This window comes from Lynx rufus, unplaced genomic scaffold (genome assembly GCF_022079265.1).
Source record: "Lynx rufus isolate CCGP_SWC_20201006 ecotype Redwood Valley unplaced genomic scaffold, mLynRuf1.p SCAF_2, whole genome shotgun sequence".
Taxonomy (NCBI): Eukaryota; Metazoa; Chordata; class Mammalia; order Carnivora; family Felidae; genus Lynx; species Lynx rufus.
The window spans coordinates 202087548-202112135 of record NW_025814834.1 but is presented as its reverse complement, the minus strand read 5'-3'; the positions used below and the strand labels follow the sequence as shown (position 1 = coordinate 202112135).

The 24588-nt window shown below is 54.9% G+C and overlaps 2 protein-coding genes across 4 annotated transcripts; both read left to right on the top strand.

Annotated features, from left to right (window-relative positions):
* Nucleotides 1-1416: 1416 nt before the first annotated feature.
* On the top strand, nt 1417-13034 carry TMEM222 (transmembrane protein 222). The gene is made up of 6 exons (XM_047083960.1): nt 1417-1631; nt 7483-7567; nt 8801-8832; nt 10506-10602; nt 10687-10817; nt 11942-13034. Exons 1-6 carry the CDS (start codon nt 1438-1440, stop codon nt 12027-12029), a joined length of 627 nt encoding a protein of 208 aa, XP_046939916.1. The 5' UTR covers nt 1417-1437; the 3' UTR covers nt 12030-13034.
* Nucleotides 13035-15778: 2744 nt separating this feature from the next.
* On the top strand, nt 15779-24555 carry SYTL1 (synaptotagmin like 1). 3 transcript variants are annotated; one of them, XM_047082678.1, is made up of 15 exons: nt 15779-15905; nt 18311-18539; nt 19509-19657; nt 19850-19934; nt 20015-20060; nt 20478-20550; nt 20758-20963; nt 21101-21214; nt 21389-21555; nt 21796-21892; nt 22230-22388; nt 22654-22732; nt 22840-22939; nt 23918-24123; nt 24329-24555. In XM_047082678.1, exons 2-15 carry the CDS (start codon nt 18349-18351, stop codon nt 24466-24468), a joined length of 1812 nt encoding a protein of 603 aa, XP_046938634.1. In that variant the 5' UTR covers nt 15779-15905; nt 18311-18348; the 3' UTR covers nt 24469-24555. The 3 variants fall into 3 exon arrangements, with proteins under 3 accessions (XP_046938634.1, XP_046938633.1, XP_046938635.1); XM_047082679.1 differs by having other exon boundaries at nt 15781-15905; nt 20866-20963; XM_047082677.1 differs by having other exon boundaries at nt 15780-15905; nt 19509-19934; nt 20866-20963.
* The last annotated feature ends 33 nt before the right edge of the window (nt 24556-24588 follow it).

The window sequence follows — 24588 nt, the reverse complement described above, 5'->3', positions numbered from 1 at the left end:
AATAATCATCAGCTGTGATCTCTGTAAGGCCTTTTTTTGTTAATTTATTTTTTAAATGTGTGTATTTATTTAAAAAGTGCAAGTGAGGGAGGGGCAGACAGAGGGAAAGGGGATCCCAAGCAGGCTCCAGGAGGCTCAATATCACAAATCGCGAGATCATGACCTGAGGGGAAACCAAGTCTGATATTTAACCGACTGAGCCACCCAGGCGCCCCTGTAAGGCCTTTATAAAACACCCATTCAATCATTAAATCAATAAACATCTAGTGGACATCTGTACTAGAAACTATATTAGCTCATTGAAATCAGGACCTTAGAGTTCCATGAGACATAACCCCCAAAATGTATTAAGATATTAGCTGTTAGAAACAGGAAGGATAGCAGGCTTTTTATAGATCAGCATTGAGGGTGGGGGGGGGGGTAATTCAATGGAAGAAAAATACATTCCCAACAAGGCATAGCTCCCACTTTTCTGATTTTGTCCCTACTTCCCTCTAGCATGATTTTTAGCTGCTGCCTTTCTTCTTGACCCTACATTTCCCCTTCCCATCCCAGCAGATTCCATTTTCTTCGGCTATCTTGGCATCTTTTAAAAGCCCGATGTATCCATGATTTAAGCCTATCTTCTTTATATTGGTGTGTGATCTCAGACAATTGGTTAACTTCCCTAAGCCTCAGTTTTCCATTTGCACAATGAAGGGATCGGATCAAATCTAAGGTTTGTGATTTGTTCCAGCCAAGGTGATATTCACACTCCTGCACACTGCGCTCTGCAAAGCCTTTTTCTTTCTTTGCACGGCTGCACGCATCCCTGCACCCCCACCCCCGTGCCACCTGGCAAACATCAAGACAGCTCAAATATCTCCCGGCAAGTCTCCCCTGCTTATACACACACCACGCACAGCGTTTTAGTCTGTCCTTCCTCTACCCTACCACTACCTCGTCAGAGACCACAATGAAAAGGACATGGGAGATAGACTTGAGTTTGAGTCGTGGCCACTCACCTCACCTCATGAGCCTCAGTTTCTCACTTGTAACCTGAGGGAAATAACCCAAATTCGCATGTTTGACCAATTTATGGGGATTAAAAGCAAAACATTGTATGTCAAGTGCTTGGCACCTAGGAAGTGTTCAATAAATAGTGACTATATCACACCTCCTGGGAGGCCTCAGCGTACTGAATTATGAATTCCTTGTTCAGTCTCTCGCGCTAGACTCCGCGCTGCCTGAGGGCATCCCTTCCGCAGCAGTGCAGTGTAGGCGCAAACACTCCGGGCTGACGGGCGCCGAGACCGGGAGTCAGGCGGGCCCGGCCCGGAGGGATACGGTTCCAATTCCCCGGGGGAAGGCGAAGCCAGCGGACCTCACCTGCCGGAAGTGACGCCACGGGGCGAGCGGCGCCGGAGCAGGGGCCTGCCGGAGCGGGGCGCGCGCAGCATGGCGGAAGCGGAAGGGAGTTCGCCGCTCCTGTTGCCGCCGCCGCCACCCCCGCCCGGGATGGCGGAAGTGGAGGTGCCGACGGCGGCCGAGACGGACAAGAAGCATTTCAGCGGCTCGGGCAGCAGCGCCATGGACGTGGACCGGAGCCGCTTCCCCTACTGCGTGGTGTGGACGCCCATCCCGGTGCTCACGTGAGTCTCCCCTCGGCGGCCACCCGGGGACGCGGAGTGTCGGGCGGCCCCAGGCCAGCCTCCGGTTCCGACGCCCTGCAAGCCCTTCTCTAGGGTCCGGCCCGCACTCCTCGCCCCCTGCGCGGAGCCAGTTTCTGCTGACGAATGGGACACGCTCCTCGCCCTCGTTACACCTGGTCTAGTCAGGGAGAGAGGCAATTGTAGACTGGCGGGAAAGGTTCCGTGGCTGGGAAGCTCAGGACCTGTGGGCGTGCAGAAGAGGGGCCCCTTACCTGGTCTGAGGAGACATCTCCATTCATTCACTGCTTTGTTCATTCATTGAGCAAATGCTTGCTGATCACTTCCTGTACGCAAGAAGACGGAGTCCCGAGGCGAGAGTGGGAGTGTGGCTGGGACCACACCGCTTCTTGGGATGTCAACATTGAAAAGGCCCCCAGAGATCTGGGAGTCCAACCCTTTGTCTCAAAGATGATGAGCCTGGAGATCACATACCATTTCGGTTCTAAGGCGAGTTTAGGTCCCAGAGTGTCTGCCTCTCAAAGCAGTGTTCCTTCTGTGGCCTCGTTTTTTGTCAGGAGAGAGAGCAGGTGCTCCTGTAGTTCTGCCGCCTGTTTTAGTGGGGAGCTTCTGGGTTGGGGGGGAGCTGGCTTGCTGTCCTATTTCAGCCTTGACAACTGATGAAAACCACACAAAACCTCACAGTTTCTCTGAATTTCACAGTCACTTTCTAAGGTGGGAATTTCTCTGATGAAGAAGCTGGGCTTCCTCTGCACCATTAAAGGTCTGGATCAGGTTCACATGCCAGTAAGCAAGGGCATCCCAAACTCAATCTTCTGACTCCACAGCATGCTCTCTTTTGACTACTTCCCCTCACCTGATGAGAGAAATTTGTTCCCTCCATCATAAAGAGCCAAGTGGTGGTGTGGATGGAGAAGGGATGGTTTTTTGGCTTTATATGTTGCTGATCCAAAAATGACTTTAATTTCTGTATCACGTTAAAATGCTTCACTTGCTTTGTGTTTTCAACTGCTTATGCATTTGTTTAAAGCATCCAAGTCTGAATCCTTTAAAAATAAAAATTTTAAGAAAGAGTGTTCATTTATTCATTGAGTGTGCTTGTAACACATTTGCTCAGTGACCCCTTTGTGCCTAGAGTAGTTCTGAGTGATAAAGATTTGAAGAGACAAAGCAGATATGGTGCTTGCTGTCATAGAGTTTAAATCATGGTGGAAGGAGATAGACAGTAAACAATAAGCTAATAAGGGAACTTCTGATAATAATTAGTGCTATGAAGAAAATAAAATGGCAACATGAGAATAACTGGAAGAGATAGGGAACATATTGGTTTTGCTAAAAACCTGTCTTGGTTTTGTTTGTTTGTTGTTTTTTAAATTTTTTTTTTTTTGGTGTTTATTTTTGAGAGAGAGACAGAGTGGGACCAGGGGAAGGGGCAGAGAGAGAGGGAGACAGAATCTGAAGCAGGTTCCAGGCTGAGCTGTCAGCACGGAGCCTGATGTGGGGCTTGAACCCATGAACTGCGAGATCATGACCCGAGCCAAAGTCGAATGCTCAACCAACTGAGCCACCCAGGCGTCCCCTGAAACCCATCTTGTTTTCTTAAGATCTCTTTGGCTTTTCTCGGTTCTCAGAAACACATTCGTAGAGTCCTCCGCTCTTCAGAGAACTGATAGCAACATAAGGTGGAGGCACCATGATCCCCAGTCATCTCGGCTAGAAGCAGCTCACACCCCCTTTTTATTCACATCTATATGCATGCGTTCATAAGATAAATAAGCCATAGTTTCCCTGTTAAACCTCCAGCAGGAGGGGGAGAGAGAGATGACCTAACCATTGTAGTGCATTGTGATGATTGCTGACCTAGAGTGCAGAGCTAGGAATAGATGTGGCACAAGGAACTGTCATGTGTCTTTGGAAGGGGGATCAGAAAGGAGGCAACTGAATCCAAAGATTTGTCCACCCCCTCAGAGATGTTGACAATTCTGCATGAAAAGCCAGATGATAGCTGCTGCTGCTAATAAAAGCAGCTAAGATTGGATACAAACTCTGTTCTCGGCTCTATTCTAAACATTTTATATTCATTATCTCGTTCAGTCCTTACATCAACCTAATGAAAATAGATACTGTCATCCCCGTTTTATAGATGAGGAAATAAAGGCTTAGAAGCTAGTATGGGGCTTTTTCCACTGAGACAGTCTACCTTACCAGGTAGAACCCTCTAGGGTCAATACCTGATTCATCCTTCCCTCCCTCCCTCCCTCCCTCCCTCCCTCCCTCCCTCTCTTCCTTCCTTCCTTCCTTCCTTCCTTCCTTCCTTCCTTCCTTCCTTCCATGAATAGTATTGAGGGTCTATTATGTACTAGGTCTAAGTAGACAGTAGTCCATAAAGCCACCTTGGAGCTTGCCTTCATGGAGCTTCCAGACAGACAACTACTTGGAGAGTTGTTGTCTCCAGCCTCTACTCTGATTTGTGACACAGCTGTGGTATGTGGGGTACTGGTCAAACCAGATGAAAGGAATTGGCCGAAAGAATTAGGCGGGTGAGATCAGGGTCTGAGAAGCCAGAGGAGCTACTTTCCCGTAATTCTCAGTGTCCATCCTGTGGCCACTGTGGTTGTTCAGCAACTTACTCTATGCCAGTCTGGCCAATTAGATAGCAAGTGTTTATCATAAACACCTCATGGTAACAACATTGAGCAACTACCAAATGCAAGGAAGTGTGTCAAGCACTTTGCAAACATAGCCTACTTAATCCTCACAACAGTTGCCCCACATTGAGGTAATTATTACTCTCCACCCCTCACTGACAAAGTTGGGAATGAGTAACTTGCCCAAAACAAAGACGCAACCCAGCTCTGCCGTCAGAGCCTGACTCCACTCTTAAATGCAGGACATTGATTTATTCATCATTTATCAGTCAATGAATTCATAGCTCCAGCTGCATGCCAGGCACTGCTCTGGGGACCATAGTAAATAAGAAAATCCCTGCTCTCTTGGAGCTTCTATACACGGGAGAGATAGACAGTAACCATGTAAGTAAACAAGATGATTTCGGGTAGCAACAGATACTGTGAAGAAATTAAAGCAGAGGAATGAGATCTGGGGTGGTATATGGCTGTTCTAGAAGGCCTGGCCAGGGAAGCCCTCCCAAGTTGATAGTTAAGCTGAGGCCTAAATGATGAGAGGCAGCCAGCTGTGTGAAGATCTAGGGGAAGAGTGTTCCAGATGGAGGCAAATGCAAAAAGAGCATTGAGGTGGGAGGATTTGGTGTGTTTGAGGAACCAGAAGCAGACAGCAGCTAGAAAGAGGAGTGAGGTTATTTCAAGGGATAGGCAGGGCCAAACTGTCAGAAGGAGTCTTAAGTGCATGTTAAGTGTCATAGGAAGCCACGAACGGGTGTTAAGCAAGGGAATGATGGAACCTGATTTATGTTCTCAAAAGACCACTCTGGCCGCACCACCCTTTCAGATGCCTGGGCTGCAGACCTAGGAAGACCTCTGTCTCATCAGTCATAAAACCGCCCAGTGTGCCTTTTAAGGACCTTTTGAATCCATTTTTCTCACCACCCTACCAGCAATACTCTAGTTAGCATCTCATCTCTGGCCAATATTCCAGAATAGCCTCTGAACTGGCCACGCTTCTTCCCTCCACTCTCGTCCCCTCACGTTCTCCAGACACGTGCAGCACTTTGCTGCTTTGGAGTTTTGCTTTCGTCTGCCTGTTGACATCCTGTCGTTTCACAGGCCATGGTTAAAAGTGACGTGCTCCGTGAAGGTCTTTGCTAACTGCCCCAGCCCCTAATAATTGCTTCCCTCCAGGTTCGGCCTCCACCTCCCTAGCAAGGTGCAGGTTTGAACCCAGCACTTGGCCACTGGCCCTGTAACGAGTCCTTTGTTTTGTCCCCTGTGAGTCCTTAAACTGGATCAGTTGGTCCAGCACCTAGGTAGAGCCCGGAATACCATGGTTCTCACACTACAGAGAGCATAGGGGTTCCTGTATGTTTTGCATATTGGGGTCCAACTGAAATTTGGTTTTTAAAAAATTTGAACTTTAAAAGTTCCTGGAATATACCATGCTTTTATCCGTATCTTTTATCGTTCCACTTACTGTTATTTTCCTTAGAGCAGCCTTCCGTAAAACCTTACCCACCAATCCCCGCCCCAAACCTGCACACAGATTGGTTTAAATGCCCTCCACTTTTTTTTAAGCTTTTTTACTGAGATATACACCATAAAGGGGACAAATCTTAAGTACGTGGCTCAATGATTTATACATGTACTTTTTTTTTAAGTTTATTTATTTATTTAGAGAGAGTGAGTGTGTGTGTGTGTGTGTGTGTGTGTGTGTGTGTGTGTGAGCAGAGGAGGGGCAGAAAGATAATCCCAAACAGGCTCCACACTGTCAGTGCAGAGCCTGACACAGGGCTTAAACTCACAAACTGCTAGATCATGACCTGAGCCAAAACCAAGAATTGGACACCCAACTACCTGAGCCACTCAGGTGCCTCTTATACATGTACTTTTATGTAAGGTTTCTTTCACTGCCTAATGTCTTTGAGAATATGTGTTGTGTGTAAAAGTTTGTTCTTTTTTCATTGTTACATACTATTTCATTTTATGACTATACTCTAATTTACTTACTCCTTTTAGTATTGTTAGACATTGGATTACTTCTAGGTGTTTTTTTGGTAATCAACTTTATTGGGGTGCCTGGGTGGGTTAGTCGGCTAAGCATCTCACTTTGGCTTGGGTCATGATTTCACGGTTCGTGGGTTCGAGCCCCTCATCAGGCTCTCTGCTGTCAGCAGAGTGCCTGCTTCAGACCCTCTGTCCCCCTCTGTCTCTGCCCCTGCCCCACTTGAGCTCTGTCTCTCTCAGAATAAATAAATAAACTTAAAAAAAAACAACTTTATTGGGGGAGGTATGGAGGGAGGCTGGTTAAACAGGTGATGGGGACTAAGGAGGGCACTTGTGATGAGCACTGGATGTTGTATGTAAGTGATGAATCACTGAATCTCACTCCTGAAACTAACATTGCACTATATGTTAACTGGCTGGAATTTAAATAAAAACTGGGGGGGGGATCCATTTTATTGGGGTATAATGTATATACAATAAACTGCACACATTCTAAGTGTGCAGTTCAGTGACTTTTGACAAATGTTTCCAGCTATTTTGAATGAAGGTGCCATGAATGTTCATGCACACGGCATTGGTGGACATAAGGATTTGTTTCTGTTGGGTGTATGCTCTCAAGTGGGATTATTGAGGGGCACCTGGGTGGCTCAGTTGGTTAAGCATCCGACTTTGGCTCGGGTCATGATCTCATGGTTCGTGAGTTCAAGCCCCACATCGGGCTCTGTGCTGACAGCTCAGAGCCTGGAGCCTGTTTCACATTGTGTCTCCCTCTCTCTCTGCCCCTCCCCCACTCATGCTCTGTCACTCTCTGTCTCTCACAACAGGAGTAAATGTTAAAAAAATTTTTTTTGAAGTGGGATTGCTGAGGCATATAGCCTAATTGCCAGTTTTTGAAGGCAGTAAAAACGCCCTCCAGCAACGGAGAAGAGCTCCGGTCACCCCCCACCCTCACCACACTCCACGTGATTGTCCTTTGGGTTCAGCCATTCCGTGGCGTGCAGTGGCATTCCATTGTTCTGTTCATTTGTATTTGCCCCTCTTTTCTTGCTTCCCCAGTCCCCCCGGCCACCCTAATTGGCACTTGCTATATAAAATTATATTCACATATTCTCACACCGGATGGAGTGTCCCCAGTGTCTGTCTGACCAGCTGGAAAACCCCCTAAGCCCTGTACCTTCCCTGTCCTTTTTTCACAGGTGGTTTTTCCCCATCATCGGCCACATGGGCATCTGCACATCCACAGGAGTCATTCGGGACTTTGCAGGCCCCTACTTCGTCTCGGTGAGTTCCCACTCTGCCCACCTCTGGTGGGCTCCAAGCCTTAAGCAGAAGGCTGGCCTGTCTTGTCTGAAGCAGCCTTCCAGTCTCCCCAAGGCCCAGGAGAATGCAGGCCCCATACAGTCCTGGCCCTGGCCCTCTGCTCTTCACCAGTGTTTGACCCCTTTCCCCCTTCTCTTGCCTCCAGGACAGGCCAGGAGGGCACTGTGGCCAGAAGGATTCTTAACTAACTGACCCAGTCCTTTGCCCACCCCTGGGGTTCCAACACATGGGTAGGGGTTAGAGGCAAGAGTGGAGAGTCAGATCATCCAGGAAGCACATCTCTGGACCTTCAGAAGGTGGGAGTCACAAGGTGGGGGCACAGGGGAGGCTGACATGGTTCCCCGGGTGTGGCCACGGAGAAGAGGAGGTGGGGCTTGTAGAGTGAACCCACTGTGTTCTTAGGTCTGTTTCCTGGGGATGTGCCCAAGATGGGTACGGTGGGCTTCCTCCAGATGAGTGGGCAGCATCCTGCCTGTTGGCAGGTGGCAGCTTCATCTCCGTTATGGGCTGGAATGAAGAGATGTGGTGGTACCAAGATGTTTATATTAATAGTTGTCGTGATCATCTTAACATGACATAGGTCTTTTACTCGTATATTTTTATAGCAGTTCATCTTTGACCAGCTCTGTCAGCTGGTCTTCCTGATTCTGAACCCAGCATCTGTCCCCGCATAACTCCCGTACCCAGATCTTATGCGGCAGGTCCAGGACTTGAGTGAAACATGTCCCTCCTAGGAAGCCTCTCAGGCCCCCTCCCCAACCCCTAGTCGTGCTCTGAATGCAGGCAGGCTGCCACGGCGTGGGCCACCACTGTTGGGTCAGGAACGCAGAGGATGTTGTCATTTTTACCACCGAGGGGACTGCCTCCCTGTGATCAGTCAGAGGTTGACTGGAGAACTTGGAGCAAATGAGGGCCAGAGAAGGTGAGAAAATTGCCTGGGAGCCGCACAGAGGGGCAGTTGTGGCGGCCCCTCCAAGTCTCGGGTTTCTGTGCACTCCTGCCGCAGCGCTGTCTTCTCACAGAGAAACTGCTGCTGGCACCTCAGCTGCTGTGGCAGCCCCAGAGCAGAGCCCAGCCCCACTTCTGCCCGCCTGTCATACCCCCTCTTAGTCCCTGCACTTCCACCGCTGACCAGGTCTGTCTGCCAGGCTAGATGCGCGTTCTCCACTGACTTCTGCACTTCTCCCTCAACAGGAAGACAACATGGCCTTTGGGAAGCCTGCCAAGTAAGTGAAGAGCACCCGTGTGACTAGCCCTAGGGCCAGGCTCCTGCACGAAGCAGCAGGGCAGGCCTTCTGAGACACAGCAGGAGCCAGCCCCCTGAGGAGGGGGCGAGGGGAAGGGTGGCCAGGCCCCACCAGAGCATACAGCCTGTGCCAAGCGTCTTCCTGCACCAGTTGCTGGCTGGGTCCTTTACCTACACTCCGCCTACACTCTGAGACTTTGTCTCAGCTCTGCTAGGTCATATTCAGCTCCACTGGAAGGATGAGGAAAGACAAAGGTCTAGTCAAGATTGCACAGGAAGTAACAGAGCTGAGACTCACACGCAGGTGTCTCATTCCAAAATCTAGATTCTTCTGCCCCTCAGGAGTGAACAAGCCATTTAAGGTGTAAGGAGGCACTGTTTGGAATTCTGGTTAGAGAAAATAAAAGTAGTCAGGTCCTCTAGGAGCTATTGCTATACTTTGCTTGGGATTTTTGGTCTTTTTTCTTTTCTTTTTCTTTTTCTTTTTCTTTTTCTTTTTCTCTTTTTCTCTTTTTCTTTTTCTTTTTCTTTTCTTTTAAGTAATCTCTACACCTAATTTGGGGCTTGAACACACAACCCCCAAGATCAAGAGTCAGATGCTGCACCAACTGAGCCAGCCAGGCGCCCCTTTATTTTCTCTGTCTTGGGGGCCCACCTCAGCTATGGGCCTAGTGACAGTGTCTCAGTCAGTATGCTCAGAACAGCCCCTATGGTCTGAGGCTGCCCCCTCTTGGTCAGGTCCCAGGGAGGAATTGGTATCCCACACAGCAGAGGCAGCCTGAAAGTGGCTTCCTGACCCCTGCTTACTTCCTCAGGCAGGTGGAAATGTTGGCCAGGGACCTCTGGGCTGTATGTCTGCTGCAAGACTGCTTTTCAAGGTCAATTTTCAGGGTACCCGTTCCCAGACAGGAGCCTCCGAGCAGCCCCAGTCCATGCCCTGCCTCTAGGCTCCTCCACCAAGCCATTCCCCACACAACCGCCAGAGGGCACCCTGCCCTCCCAGCACTTCCTGACTTGAGACCCTCTGGGCACTCCCTTGCTTGGAACAGCCGGTCTCAGCTTGAGGTCTGTGAGCTTTCAGCTCCATGGGCTCTTCTCCCCCTCACCCCCGTCGGGCATTTGGGGGAGGGAGGGACTAGGAGAATGCTGCTTGCGAATAAACTCAGGGTGACATTCACATCCCCCACGACATGGCCCCACCTGCATCTCCCAACTCACCTTCCAACGTCCCATTGCTCTGTTTCTCCCTGTGAGTCCCCCAGCAGTGCCCAGCCACTTAATTCCTGGTGCACCCCGCACAGTCTTGTGCCTCTCCCTCTGTTCAAGCTCCTTCCTCTGGCCAGCGTGCCCATTTCCTCTTTTGTGCATGGCTAACCCCTCTTCCTTCAAACTAGACTCAGATGTCACCCCAGAAGCCTCTCATACCCCCCACATCAGCTAGTCTGTATCTTCCCCAGGATCCACATGGCACTGGGCATGTCACACTGGGTTACAGTTGTCCACCGTGTGGCTCTTTCCCTGGACTCGCCTCACCCCTACAGCCTCAGTACCCAGCTCAGGGCCCCGCACGGAGCAGGCGTCAGGGAACATCTGTGAAGCTGAGCGACCATAAAAGAGGTGAGCCAGTGCCCAGAACTCCCTCTCTCTTCCCAGGTACTGGAAGTTGGACCCCGCTCAGGTCTACGCTAGTGGGCCCAACGCATGGGACACCGCCGTGCACGACGCCTCTGAGGAGTACAAGCACCGCATGGTAGGTGAGCTGCTCCTCAGAGCGGGAACCAGGGTGGCAAGGCCCCCACAGCCCAGCCTGACCCAGCCCTTCCTGCATCTCTAGCACAGTCTCTGCTGTGACAACTGCCACTCACATGTGGCGTTGGCCTTGAACCTGATGCGCTATAACAACAGCACCAACTGGAATATGGTGACGCTCTGCTTCTTCTGCCTGCTCTATGGGAAGTACGTCAGGTGAGCTGTCCACCTACCGCTCACCCCTGGGGCTGCTCTCTCCCGAGGATCCCAGCAGGGCCTTTGTGGAGTCCTGTAGCCAACAGGGACAAAGCAGATGCTGGTTGGAGCCATGAAATCTCTAGAACGACTAGCTGAGTTCCTGGTGGAGAGGAAAGTGACTCTGCTGAAGTTCACCTCCACCTGGGTCCCACCCGTGACATCTCAGCCACCTGCCTTGGCCTCTCTAAGCTGTAACCCCCCTTGATAAAATGGAGATCGTGATTCTGGCTCCTGGGAGAGGCTATGAGTCCACAGAGCCTGCTCAGGTCAGGTGAACAGGTAGACCCTCAAAGGAGGGTGTGATAACTGCCCCAAGGATCCCTTCCCCCCATCCCTCAGCAGAGGCAGGGTTCTGGGCAGGTGGGCCTCAGTGGTGGCCTGGGAGGACCTTTGAAGCCAGAGCCTGACAACCTGTAAGGCAATTTCCAATTCACAGGTAAAGGGAGCTCAGAGAGGTTGAGCGACTCACCCACTTGGGAGGCAGTGCTCACCTGGCCACCTCTCTGAGCTTTCCTGTAGTTGCACTCATCATTAAGAGCTTCTAAAAAGGAGACACTTAGGGGTCTTTTTTTTTTTTTTTTTTAAAGTCCAAAAGTCTTTTAGAGGCTCCTTGAGAAGACCATAACTGTGGTCACACAGAGACTGAGGCAGAGCCCTGACTCCCAATCCCTCAGCTCCAGCCACAACATTATGCTAACTCTTGCCAATCCCTCCCCTCCCAGTGGGCCTCGTTCTGAGGGCTGTGGGCAGAGGGCAGCCTGGCTTCCACGCTGAGACTGAAGGCCTCCCTAGAGAGGGGTGATTGTGGATGGAGCAGTGAGGCCCAGAGATGGCAGACACGCCTGCCCAGTGAGGTGTCAGATGTCCACCAGGAACCTGGAACAGCCCCTGCATAGGACTGTGATTGGTGATCCTGTGTAGTCAGTGCCGAGCTGGGCTGGCCCCATTCCCTTACCTGACCAAATTTGGGGGTTAAGTCGTGGTTCCAGGAGCTTCCTTAGCGGGAGCAGCCCCGGACAGGGCTCTGTGAAGTGCTCCCACTCATCGGGCCCTTCCCATCCTGACTCCCCTCTCTCCGTCAGTGTCGGGGCCTTCGTGAAGACCTGGCTGCCCTTCGTCCTCCTCCTGGGCATCATCCTAACTGTCAGCCTCGTCTTTAACCTTCGGTGATGGCTGCCTCATGGCCTGAACCCACCACACTCCTGAGGAGGCAGTCGCCACCCCTTTTGGTTCCAGATTCTTTCTCACCCCAAAAGGCAGGGATGGGTTTGCTGGTTTTGACCCAGGGGTCTGGGCTGGATGGGATGGAATAAGGGCTGAAGATGAGCATGGGGCGGGGGTGTTTGTTGTGTCTCACTGGTCACTAAGAAGCTCCCTGTCCCCTCCTTCCCAGGCTTGTGACCCCCGCCCTTGAGGCACCCTCTTTGTTCATCTGTTGGAAAAGCCTTAGCTTCCCTCTGTAGCGTTGCTCCTGCCACTGCCTGCGGGGCTTCCTCTGCCTCAGCCCAGTGCCCGGTGGGGAGGGGAGCACATTTGGACCACCGGACAAGGCAGCACAAGGGGCCAGAGCTGGATTTGGAGCACATCTGCCTGCCAGGGCTCTGGTCCCAGGGTGGGTGGAGGACACCGAGAAACCTTCATAAGCTAAGCTGCTCTGGGACCTTGACTACTAGCCTCTAGAACGGTCTAGTAGGGCTGGATGGGCCCCCAATCAGTTGTCTGCCAGAAGCTGCACCAGGGGCAGGTTGTGCCCTGTCTCCTGGTGTCCTCTAGCCCCTGCAGCCCCTGCTTCCTACTCTCCCTGGGCTTCCCGGCACTTGAGCCCATCTCCCCCTGCAGTTTGGGGCCTGGGCTCCCCCAGCCTTCCTGGACAGGTAGCGTGATGCTGACATGTCCAGAGCGACCCCCTGTAGCCCAGAGCAATGTAAACAGAACTGGGCTCCAGCCCCAGGTATGGGCCTCGCATCGGTGAGGACACCCCGTGCATCCAGGATGTGGGGAGCCGTCAGAGCAGCCAGTGCCATCAGGGAGCGGGAGGGGAGCCGTGTCCTCCCACCTGCCATAGCTCCCCTTATCTTCAAGCTGTAGAAAGGGCACGTGCTGCCCCTCACTCCCGCTCCATGGATTCCTTGTGTGGGGCTCCCTGGGCAGGGCAATAAAGAGTTTGACTCCAGACTCCAAGGTGTCTTGTCCTTGTTTTCTGCCTTCAGTGGTCTCTTGCCCCTTCAGCTCCTTTCTCCCTGCTGTCCTGCCCCCTGGAGAGCGGTCTGGTTGGCAGGGCCGTGGTGGAGTCCTCGTCCAGTGCTTACCTCATGCAGAGCTGGCAGGCATGTCCGCCTCCCTCCAGTACCCCCGGCCCTTGCCCGGGGCTGTGGGAGCTCCGCACCCTCCCGTGTCCACCATCCGTGGGCTTTCTCCTCAATGCAGATGGGTACTGATTGGCAGGTGGGGCTGTGCAGACCAGCGCCCTGGGCAACCAGGGGTACACAGTTTGGGAATCACCCCAGCCCCGGCCCCTACCTTAGCCGTCGGTCATGTCGCCGAGTTCCTCATGCTGACCCCCAGCGATCAGGTCACCGCCCTGCCCCATGGCACCCCACTTCTCAGGGACCTCCAGGACCCTGCTCTCCAGCACAACGGCAGCATTTCTGTTGCTTTGCTTTCCTCCTGTTGAAGTTACGGCCCTCCTTGCCAAGGCTTGGCTTAAAAGCCACTTCCTTAGTGATGTCTTTCCTAACTTGCTCTATGGCATCTATCATTTTAGTTGAACTAGCCAAGGATTTGGTCTCTGAATCCTGAGGGCCCTTTGTGTTCATCTTGAGGATGACCTTGAGGGCAGCTCTAGCTGCTGGCCCTCAGGGCCCTGGAGGCCTCTGTCAACTCATCCCTGACCCTGCAAGGATGGGGTTTCTCCAGGGCAAGACAGAGCCACTCCCTCCCCACTTGAGAGCAACTGCATTTTCAAAACTCCGTTTTGCACGTTGGGATCCATCTGAGAGTTGGGGGGGAGGGGGGGGGGGAGTTCCTGTACAGAGGACAACCACAGCAAAACAGAAAAAAGTTGTAAGGCCTGCTCCAGCCTAGCAGAACTTTAAATTACCCTTGGGAAAACAGGATATAAAGGGGCCATAAAAATCACCAATAGTTATTGAGTGCTTACTGTGCTCTAGGCCTTGGAATAAAGTATCATTTATCCTCACCACAGCCCAATGAGGTCAGTGCTATGGTCCCCATTTTACAGATGAAGAAATAAGCACAGAGAGGTAAAGTGATTTGCTCAAGGGCACAGAGGTAGGAAGAGTGGAACTGTGTTCAAGCTCAGTAGCCTGGTTCCAGAGCCACCCCACAAGATGTCCTGGCTGGAGCACAAGGGGTAAAGTGGGGAGGGGCTGTTCTCCAAAGGTCTGGGTACTATGATCAAAAAGGAGAATGGAGTAAAGGGACACTCCTTTCAGCGGTCCCCTGAGATGGCTGCTGTCATTGCCCTTGTTTTATAAAGGCAGAGAGTGAGGCTTAAAGAGATTGTCGTTGATTCAAGTCCACTGGGGACCATGTGGCAGAGCCAGAAGTTTAAGCCAGACCCACTGGCCTCCAGGCCCCTGCCTCTTCACCGTGAGAGTTGCCTAGTCTAAGTGCAGAGCGCAGCATGGAGGCAAGGAGCCCTGGAGGGACAGCGGCGGCAAGTGGGGAGACCACTCCTGCAGCTGGGGACCAGGGCGTGCCAGCAGACCGGGGTGTTGAAGGGACAGGGAGCAGAGTCTTTGGGGAGGGCCCTAAGGATGTGGGAGACCAGGACATCAGAGTGGGGTGTCTGGGGGTGAGGCTGAGGAGTAGGACAGCCCAAGAGTTAAAGTGTCTAAGGGAGGCTGGGCCGGTTGGGAGCACATTTGTGAACCGGACACAGGGTCACCCTGGTTGTCTGCCAGCACCTTCCAAAGCTGAGGAATGACAGATAAAAGTGGGGTGCTAAAAGGGTCCTCTGACAGCCGTGTGCACAGGCAGAGCTGGAGAAGCTGAATGGAGGCCAGGAGGCAGGGAGGAGGAGGGTTCCAGAAGAGGCTGGGCCGGTACCGACCCCTGGGAGGGCAACAGCGATGGGGGACGGGGACGGATGGGGATGGGTGGGGCAGTCTGGGAACGGGCAGCAAGTAGCAGGAGGCCGGGGCTGTTCACAGCAGTAGAAACTTGGAAGTTAAGATTTGGTAGGGGAGGGGGAGGGGTGTGGAGACACAGTCAGGGGACCAAGCAGCTTGGCTGTGGCCAGCGCTTCCCAGGAGGCACATGTGGACAGGGAGGAGCAGTGATTGTGGACTGTGTTGGAGAGGGGACACTTGTGGAAATGGACTGTGTTGGAGAGGGGACACCTGCTACCTACCACATGCCCGCTTGTGCCGGGCGCTCTCCTGTCTCTTAGAATAAGGCTCTTCCCACTTCTATCCACAGTGTGCAGGAGAGGAAATTGCAACTCGGCGTGTTTGAGACACCTGCCTAAGGTCACAAAGTGGCAGAGCGAGAACTCTCTCTACTAAGGGTCCTCTGACTGCAGTCTGCAACCCTTCCAACCTTGCTTCTTAGAAAGGTCTCTAACCTTGCTTTCAAAGCAAGTTCCTATCAGCAATTCAGCAGGCAGGGTGGGGGCACCACCCATTCCACAGCTGAGACAACCAAGGCTCTGAGGGGTTGGTGCCGCTCTGCCCTGTGGTACAGGAATTACAGAATAAGTCCGCAGTGGAGCTGGGGCCAAGCCCCGGGTGCCTCCCGCCCACCAAATTGGCTCTGGGTCCTCTGCAAGGCAAGGCTTCGCAGCACCCCACCCCACCCTCCGCCCCGGGTGCCGAGAGTCCAGGCCTGGTTTTGCATCGGGCCCTGCTGAGAAGGTGAGAAGGTGTTTCCTCCTCCTCCTCCTGGGGCAGCTGCTCTGGGCTGCTGATTGAGTCAGCCTTAGTCCCTCACTGCACGTCTCCTGAAGTTCAGCCCTGAAACTCGGCTGCCAGGGGAGCCGAAGTCACCCTACGAAGGTGTCTGAGCCATACTGGACCCCTCCAGGTAACATACCTCAGGGCCAGGGTTCCCTGCCAGTGTCCAACGGGTAGGCACTTCCACCTGGTATCCTGGGTACCCTCTGGGGCCTTGGGTGTGGGAGGAGGTGGGAGAGGGTCTGGGACTGGAACACATTGACCAATGGGTCTGTCCCATAGGGTCGAAACAGAGTGGGGAGGACGGGACACTTGGTTCTGCCTCTAGAAGGAGAAGGGGCTGCAGGGAGGGAGGCGCTGCTGGGGACCCCAGGCTCAGACCTGCAGGACAAGGGCAGGGTCGGTTCTGCAGAACATCCCCCACCTCCCTACTCAATCACACACACCCGGTGGTCCCCAGGGCACCAGAGCACACCCCACAACACAGTCCAGTCACACAGCACAGGAGGAAATACACAGTGCACGCACCACACAACGCTGTCACCGGAAAGTTACTGAACGTACCAACACAGACAACAGTCACCCACGCGGCATCACATTGTGACATGATGCACAGACACACATGCATTGATACAATACTCACACCCACACAATAAACAGCCTCCTAGATCCCACAGTATGCAGACTCTCACAAGGGCACAACGTAACACAGAGACCTCAACACAGCCTTGCTCACCATGCCACAGAAGAGCCCCTGACCGTACATTTGCAACAGCCAGCACTTTGAACACAGCAGATGTGCAGGAAGTATTGTTAACATTGGGCACATGGGCATTCACAGTGTTATACATGGTACTCAATATAGACATTCGGGAACCCCAAGCCCTGGGGTGAGGGTGGGGCAGCACAGGGAGAGGGCTCTCTCGGGCTTGACTCAGCTGGGCGGGCACAAGCCAGGACCTGCCTGCAGAGCACCCTCTTCTCATCTCAGCCTTGCCCGGTGCCCTGGTGTGGGAGAGGCCGGGAGGGGCAGCGGGGGAGGAGAGGCTGCCCAGCGGGCTCACGCCATGCCTCTGCTCTGCCCATGGCCCAGTCATGGGTCTCTTGCCGCGTTCACATGCCCCTCTGAGCTTGGCAAATGTTTTCCTTCCGGAGTCACCATGGTACCTGAGCAGCCTGGGCGGCTTTGCCAAACTTGGCCTCCACCTCTGGGACCCCAGCCAGGTCCTGGGTCAGGGCAAGGGGGAGAACCCATGTGGCCCAGAGGAGAGGGGCTCAGGGGCTTGGGGAAGAGGGCAGGGGTGGCAGTAGGGGCATCCCTGGCTGGAGACCTCAGTGGGAGTGGGTGCAGTGGTTACCTCAGAGGGGAGGAAGTGGGGGTGTGGCTGGGGAGGAGATTGCTTCAAACAGGAAGGCCAAATGGGCCAGGGCAGAGTGGAGGTGAAGGGTGGAGGGAAGGAACCCATACTGGGAGGTTCCCCGGGGCAGGAGGGTGAGCAGATGTGTGTGTGTGTGTGTGTGTGTGTGCCTTCCCCATGTGTGTGCAGGTATATTTCTGCATTCAATTAATCAAACTTTTACCAACTATCTGTTGTGTATAACATACGGGGTTTTGGGGTGAGGCCCTGTCCCTATCTTCAAGGAGCTCACAATCCAGTTGGTGGAGGGGCAATTTCTGTGCAAAAGTCAGTGTGATTTGTATGAATCTCAGGTCATGTTTTTGTCCCCAGGGTTATTATACATTCTGTGGGTCCTCGTGTGCAGGTTTAAGAAAATGTTAGGTACGGGGGCACCTGGGTGGCTCAGTCGGTTAAGCCTCTGTCTTCCGCTCAGGTCATGATCTGGTGGTCCATGAGTTCAAGCCCTGTGTCAGGCTCTGTGCTGACAGCTGGGAGCCTAGAGCCTGCTTCAGATTCTGTGTCTCCCTCTCTCTTTGCCCCTCCCCCACTCCCACTCTGTCTCTCTCTCTCTCTCTCTCTCTCTCAAAAGAAAATAAACATATATATATTTTTTTAATTTAAGAATATGTTAGGTACATGTCCTGGTCTGGGCATGGGTCTATATGGGACTATAACTGCATAGGGTCCTTTGTGGAGGAACATGTGTCCACGTGCCTGTCTATGCAGGTATCAGTGTGCCCATGTGTACACCTCCCCGTGGGTAGTTGTGTCTTCAGTGTCAGTGTGTGTGCATGTGTGACTCTGTACACGTCTTCAAGTGTGTCTATGCGTGTATTCATGAGCCGGTGTATGCACGTGTCCATGGGGGTGCATCATGCCACCTTGATCTGCCCAACATTTGGGTGTATATTTGGGCAGAAAAGGGCAGTCGGGGCGCCTGGGTGGCTCACTCAGTTAAGCGTCTGACTCTTGATCTCAGCTCAAGTCTTGATCTCAGGGTCGTGAGTTCAAGCCCTGCGCTGGGCTCCACTCTGGGCGTGAAGCCGACTTTAACAAAGAAAAAGGAAAGGCAGTCAGCTCCTGGATGTGCCCCGTATTCGGGCAGGGCCTGACCTGACCTCTGGTCTGCCCCCAGGGAGCCACGTGTGCCCAGCTGGGGCACTGCCCCAGCTGATGCCCCACAGGGGTCCCCCATCTCAAGAGGGACTCTGGACCCTGCCCTGCCTCCACATGGCGCATGAGCCAGAGCCTGAGACTGATGGACTGTTAGACCTCAGCTTCCTGACAGAAGAGGAGCAGGAGGCCATTGCCGACGTCCTGAAGCGAGATGCCCGCCTTCGCCAGTTGGAGGAGGGCCGGGTCAGGTGAGGCAGGGCAGGGGAGCCCAGGAGGAAGGGGCCCCAGGCTCTGGGAGGCTCAGGTGTGCCAAATATCTGGGTAGTTCTTGTTTTTGCCCATTGGTTGCCTCCGCCCTTAGCCAGCTCAGCTCCTCACCCCTCCCAAGGTGGCTGCACGAGCTCTCTTACCTTCCTGCCTCCCAGCTTGCCCTCTCTGAGCCCCTGGTCATGCCGTGCCCGGAGCTCCCCAGATCTGTTCTTAATATCCCCTAGCAAAACCTCCTCTGTTTCCTCAGCATCTCATGTCAGGGCCAAGCTCCTAAGTGTGGTCTGCAAAGCCTCCCTGATTAGTCCCTGCCAGCCTCCCCGATCTCATCCTCCACCAGCAAGCCCCACCCCTGACACACATAAAGTGTCCACTACAGCCACCCAAGTGCTTAACAGTCCCCGAACACACCCTTCACTCCTATGCTGTCCCTTCTTCCTGGAAGAAAGAGCACAGTGGCAGAAGAGCATGGGACTTACAAGTAGCGTTTGGGGACAGACACCTCTCAGCCATGTAACCTTGGGCAGCTTACCCGACCTCCCTAGCAACACTCTCCTCATCTGTAAAAGAGGCCTAAGGAGCACTACCTCATAGAATTAGGAGGAGGGATTATGCACAGTAGTCATTTAATGAATGCTAATGATTCTCCTTCTCTGCCAGGAGAACTCCAATTTGTCCTTTAAGAAGCAATTCAAATGTCACCTCCAGTGGGAAGGCCTCCTAGATTCCCACAGGCAAAGCTGGCCCTTCTCATATCCATCATGGCACCTACCTCATTATAATGTACTTATCTACTCTGGATGCAGTCTTCCCACCAACCTGAGCTCCTTGACCCAGAGTAGGGATCGAGTCTGATTTGTTGTGTCCCTGGGTCCGGGTCCAGGGCTTGGCACAGAGTGGGTGGCAGGAATGTTGGTTGGGTGACAGCCATCCCCTCCCTCATCCTCCAGCAAGCTCCGGGCCTCGCTGGCAGACCCCGGGCAGCTGAAGATCCTGACGGGAGACTGGTTCCAGGAAGCGCGCTCACAACGGCACCACCATGCCCACCTTGGCTCTGACCTTGTCCGAGCCTCTATCCGCAGAAAGAAGAGCTCCAGGGGTGAGAGGAGATCCCTAGGGTCGGGCTGGCTGCACACAGCCCAGGGCACTGGGTATACATGGACAGGAAGAGAGGGCCCCTGGTACTGTGTGTCTTTGGGTGGGCACCACCCCTCCCAGGAGCAGGAGGTAAGTGAGCATCTTCAAAGGCCAGACTTCCTGAGACTGAGGGTTCACAGAACTTCTCACCCAGGCACGGGAGACCAGGCTCCAGGCAGCGATAGGGAGGCTGAGGCCGCGGCTGCTGAAGAAGAAACTGAAGAGGAGCTGGAGCCCAGGTGAGGAGGGGTGACAGGGAGGGGAGGGTGCCTACCAGTCCCCTGGGGCCTATCCCCTGACAGCCACCTCTCCCTTCTAGGCTCCCCACGGACGAGGCCCCCCAAGAGATGCTCAGCAAGGCTGAGGTGAGGAATGAGTCACTGAATGAGCTGATGAATGAATGGGATGTGAGAATCAGGAGATCCTGGTCTGGGCCGCTGTCATCCTCCTCTGTCCAGTGGAGATATGGACTTGGCCTCTAAGGGAATCTCAGAAGCCGGCTATTAGAGGTGGTGGGGGACGGAGCTGGGCGAGGCCCAGGACTCAGACACTACTGTGCCACCAGTGGGACCCTGGGAGTCAGGCAGGGCAGGCCCTGACATGTGAGGGGGTGTGAAGTACAGGCCCAACTGGTCCTGCAGCTGCTTGCCAGCCCTGCCTTGAGGGCTGTGCTGAATCTGTCTGGAGTAGCCAGCTGGAGCCTCTGACCTCTGACCCCACTGTGACCTTTGACCCCTTTGTCACTAGACCCCACTGTGACCTCTACTCCTTGCTTCTTTCAGGAACCTGATTCTCCCTCACCATATGTCCCCCTAAAGACTTCAGAGCATGAGGAAGAGCCCCAGGCCCAGGAAGGTGAGTGGGAGGGTGTGTATTGGGGAGTAAGGAGGTTTCGGGGATCAGAGTCTAAGTGACCCCAATCGCCTGTGGGAGTCACCTTCTCTCTCACCTTCTCTCTCTCTCTTTCTTCTCTCTCTCTCTCTCTCTCTCTCTCTGTCTCTCGTGTGTGTGTGTGTGTGTGTGTGTGTGTGTGTGTGTGTGGTCTCCTTGGGCGTCCCGCAGCACTGGGGCCTGAATCTGCAGGTCACCAGGGTCGCAAACCAGTCCCTCCAAATTGGCTGAGGGGCGGGCAGGAGAGGGCCACGCTCAGCAGCTTGTGCCCCATCCCAGCCCCAGGCCCAGGGGCCCCACAGGTCTACGCGGTGGAGGCGGACCCGGAGCCCAAGCCGCGGTCGCGGAGACAGGAGCCACCGCCTACTACAGCCCAGGTAGGCGGGAACGGCCCGCGGCTGCTCCCAAGACCCGGAGCGGATTCTGGGCGGGCAGTGCCCTTTGCCCCAGACTTGAAGCCGCCTGGGAAGGGGCTGGGAAAGAGGGGGCGCCCGGTCACTTCCCCCTTCCCCAGACCCAGGCGGCGCCAGAGATCCTGGAGAACGGAGAGGAGGCCCCGGGGCCCGGCCCCTCACTCGACCGCATGCTCAGCAGCAGCTCCTCCGTGTCCAGCCTCAACTCCTCCACGGTGAGGAGTGAGGGCGAGGACCTGGGGACGCGGGAGACCGGTGGGGAGGGGGGCGCCTTCCCTCCGTAACTCCGCGCGTGGCCCGGGCCTGACCCCTCCCTCGCCCGCCCCCCTCCCCTGCCGCGACCTGAGCCCTGCCTGCACGCTCTCCCTGACCGGCACCCTCGCTCGCAGCTGAGCGGCAGCCAGTTGAGCCTGTCCGGGGAGGCGGAGGCGGGCGCCGTGCAGGTGTGCGGCTCTGTGCACTTCGCGCTGCGCTACGAGCCGGGCACCGCGGAGCTGCGCGTGCACGTGATCCAGTGCCAGGGCCTGGCGGCCGCGCGACGCCGCCGCTCGGACCCGTGAGTGCCCGACCCGTCTCGCCGCCCCACCCCACCGTTCTTCGTGACCTCAGTTTCCTCGTCTTCAAAATGGGGAGTATCGATGTCCATGGGAGGCGTGGGTGAGATAACTCCTGGGAAGCGCTGCACGGGAAGCCGTGCTCCCCCGGCTGGAGCTGGGGAGGCCCACTGGGGGGGCGGGTAGGCGCTGGAAGGGCCCCCCCCCCACTCAGCTCCAGTCCTCCCCTCCCCCTGCCTCAGCTACGTCAAAAGCTACCTCCTCCCGGATAAGCAGAGCAAACGCAAGACGGCGGTGAAGAAAAGAAATCTGAACCCGGTCTTCAATGAGACTCTGCGGGTGAGGCTGCGACGACCAAAAGACTCCCCCATTAATGAACCCGACGGCCCTTCCTGCGGGGGCCGGGTGGCAGGGACCGCCATAGTATGGTCATTGCAGGTCGCTCCGATCCTCCGTTCTGCGGGAGGAACGGCAGGGAGGCCCTCCGTCCATGCGTTCTCCAGTGGGTCAGTCTAGTGGTGGGCATGGCGCTAGTCCAGACCCCCATTTAATGGCCTTCGGGGCTCCCCCGGATTCCCTCGTGCAAGGAGAGCGGTAGGACAGGGGCGTACACTCCCGCAGCGCTGAAGCCGGGGCCAGCCGCGGTGGTCCATTAAAGCGCACTTCCTGTCCCCAGTACTCCGTCCCGCAGGCCGAGCTCCGGGGCCGCGTGCTGAGCCTATCCGTGTGGCACCGCGAAAGCCTTGGTCGCAACATCTTTCTGGGCGAAGTCGAAGTGCCTCTGGACACGTGGGACTGGGGCTCTGCATCCACCTGGCTCCCCCTGCAGCCCCGGGTGAGGCAGCTGGCCCGCATGGGGAGATCTCCCACCTGCACCCTACCGAGCTTTCCTCCAGCCCCACTCAGACTCCGCCTTAGGCCTCCCCTTCCCTCGGGGCTACCTTACTCGCCACCTTACTGCTCCCTTCGAGGGCCTGGCCCCCGACGGCCGGTTGGGTGCCCCCGGCTGGCCGCGCCCGGTCGATGTATGGAGACCCCACCCCTTTGCGGCCCCTTCGGCTTGGGCCTGCTCCCGCCCCTGATGAGACCGCCTCTCGCAGGTCCCGCCCTCTCCCGACGACCTTCCCAGCCGCGGGCTGCTCTCTCTGTCGGTCAAGTACGTCCCCGCCGGCTCCGAGGGTGAGTGACCGCCCGGCGAGAGGCCGTGCTGGACCGGCCCTGGGAGGAGGGGACCTCCAGTCGCGCAAGGGCGTGGAGCCTCGGGCCTGAGCCGAGCCTCTCCGCAGGAGCGGGACTGCCCCCCAGCGGGGAGCTGCACTTCTGGGTGAAGGAAGCTCAGGGCCTCGTGCCGCAGCGCTCAGGAACCCTGGATTCCTACGTACAATGGTGAGGGGCATCGGGACCTTCGCGCTTCCCTTCCTCCGCGCCCCCTCCTCGGGAACGCCCCACCTCCGACAAACCCCTCCTAATCAACCACCCTTGATCCCCCCAGTCTGATCTTTGACCACTGAGCGGGGGTGAAAGGGACGACTGGAGCAAAGGCCTGTCAGGGAAGTTAAGGACACCCTTGAGGAGCTGCATTTCAGAGTGGCTCTTCCCTGAAAAGACCTGGAAGGCCAGGCTGTGGGGCTTGGCCCTGAACTTGCAGTTCAGTGGTTTTCAAAGTACCCTCTAGGGGTCTTCTAGGGGTGCCTCCAGGTGGTACCCCACACTCAGAGAGTGAAATGGAATTCAGCGGATCAGGTTCTGAGCTGCAGACCCAGATTCCACCACGGACAGTGTTGTGCTTTTACTTTTTCAGTGATATTTTATCTTGCAGAAAGGGTTCTGAGGCTTTAAAAAGTTTGGAAACAACTTTTGGGGGCAACAGGGAGCCAATGAAGGTCATTGTGTGGGGAAGTAGCAGAGACATTACTCCAGGGTCCTGTGAATAAGAGTTGTAACTTTTATTTATTTTTTTTTTAATTTATTTTTTTTGGGGGGGAGTTGTAACTTTTAAATACAGTTTTTTTTTTTAATTTTTTTTTCAACGTTTATTTATTTTGGGGACAGAGAGAGACAGAGCATGAATGGGGGAGGGGCAGAGAGAGAGGGAGACACAGAATCGGAAACAGGCTCCAGGCTCTGAGCCATCAGCCCAGAGCCCGACGCGGGGCTCGAACTCCCGGACCGCGAGATCGTGACCTGGCTGAAGTCGGATGCTTAACCGACTGCGCCACCCAGGCGCCCCAGGAGTTGTAACTTTTAAAGGCAGGAGGCCTCAGGCAGCAGCCAGGGAACATGGACATTGTGAGGGAAAACGGGTAGGATTCAGTGAATGGTTGGTTCTGGGTCATGTGATTGCCAGCCCACCTCCCCCCACAGTTCAGTGCTGCCTGATGACAGCCGGGCCAGCCGCCAAAGGACAAGGGTGGTGCGACGCAGCCTCAGCCCTGTGTTCAACCATACCATGGTTTATGATGGCTTCGGGCCTGCTGACCTGCGCCAGGCCTGTGCTGAGCTCTCCCTCTGGGACCATGGGGCCCTGGCCAGCCGCCAGCTGGGGGGTACACGCCTCAGCTTGGGCACAGGTGAGTGGGGCAGGGCCCTGGGGAGATCTGATGCTGAGAAGCAGGGGCTCCGTGTGTGGCCTCGGGCACTTCTCTGCCCTCTCCTGGGCTTTGGTGTCCACTGAGAACTGGGAGTGGAAGTGCATAATCTGGGACCAGGCAGGTGTTCCTTGAGACCTGGGGTGTCCGGTGTGACCACGGCCTCCACCCGTCTGCACATATCTAGGCAGCAGCTATGGGCTGCAGGTGCCCTGGATGGATTCCACACCAGAGGAGAAGCAGCTGTGGCAGACACTCCTGGAGCGACCATGCGAGTGGGTGGATGGCCTTCTGCCCCTCAGAACCAACCTGGTCCCCAGGACATAGTTCTCCTATAAGCCACCCAACTCTTCTCGGGACCCCCATCTCAGGGCCTGCTCTTGGCTAAAACCAATAAAGTTTATTCTAAGGGCAGCAAGGGGCTGGTGTCTGTTTGGGGGTGAGGGT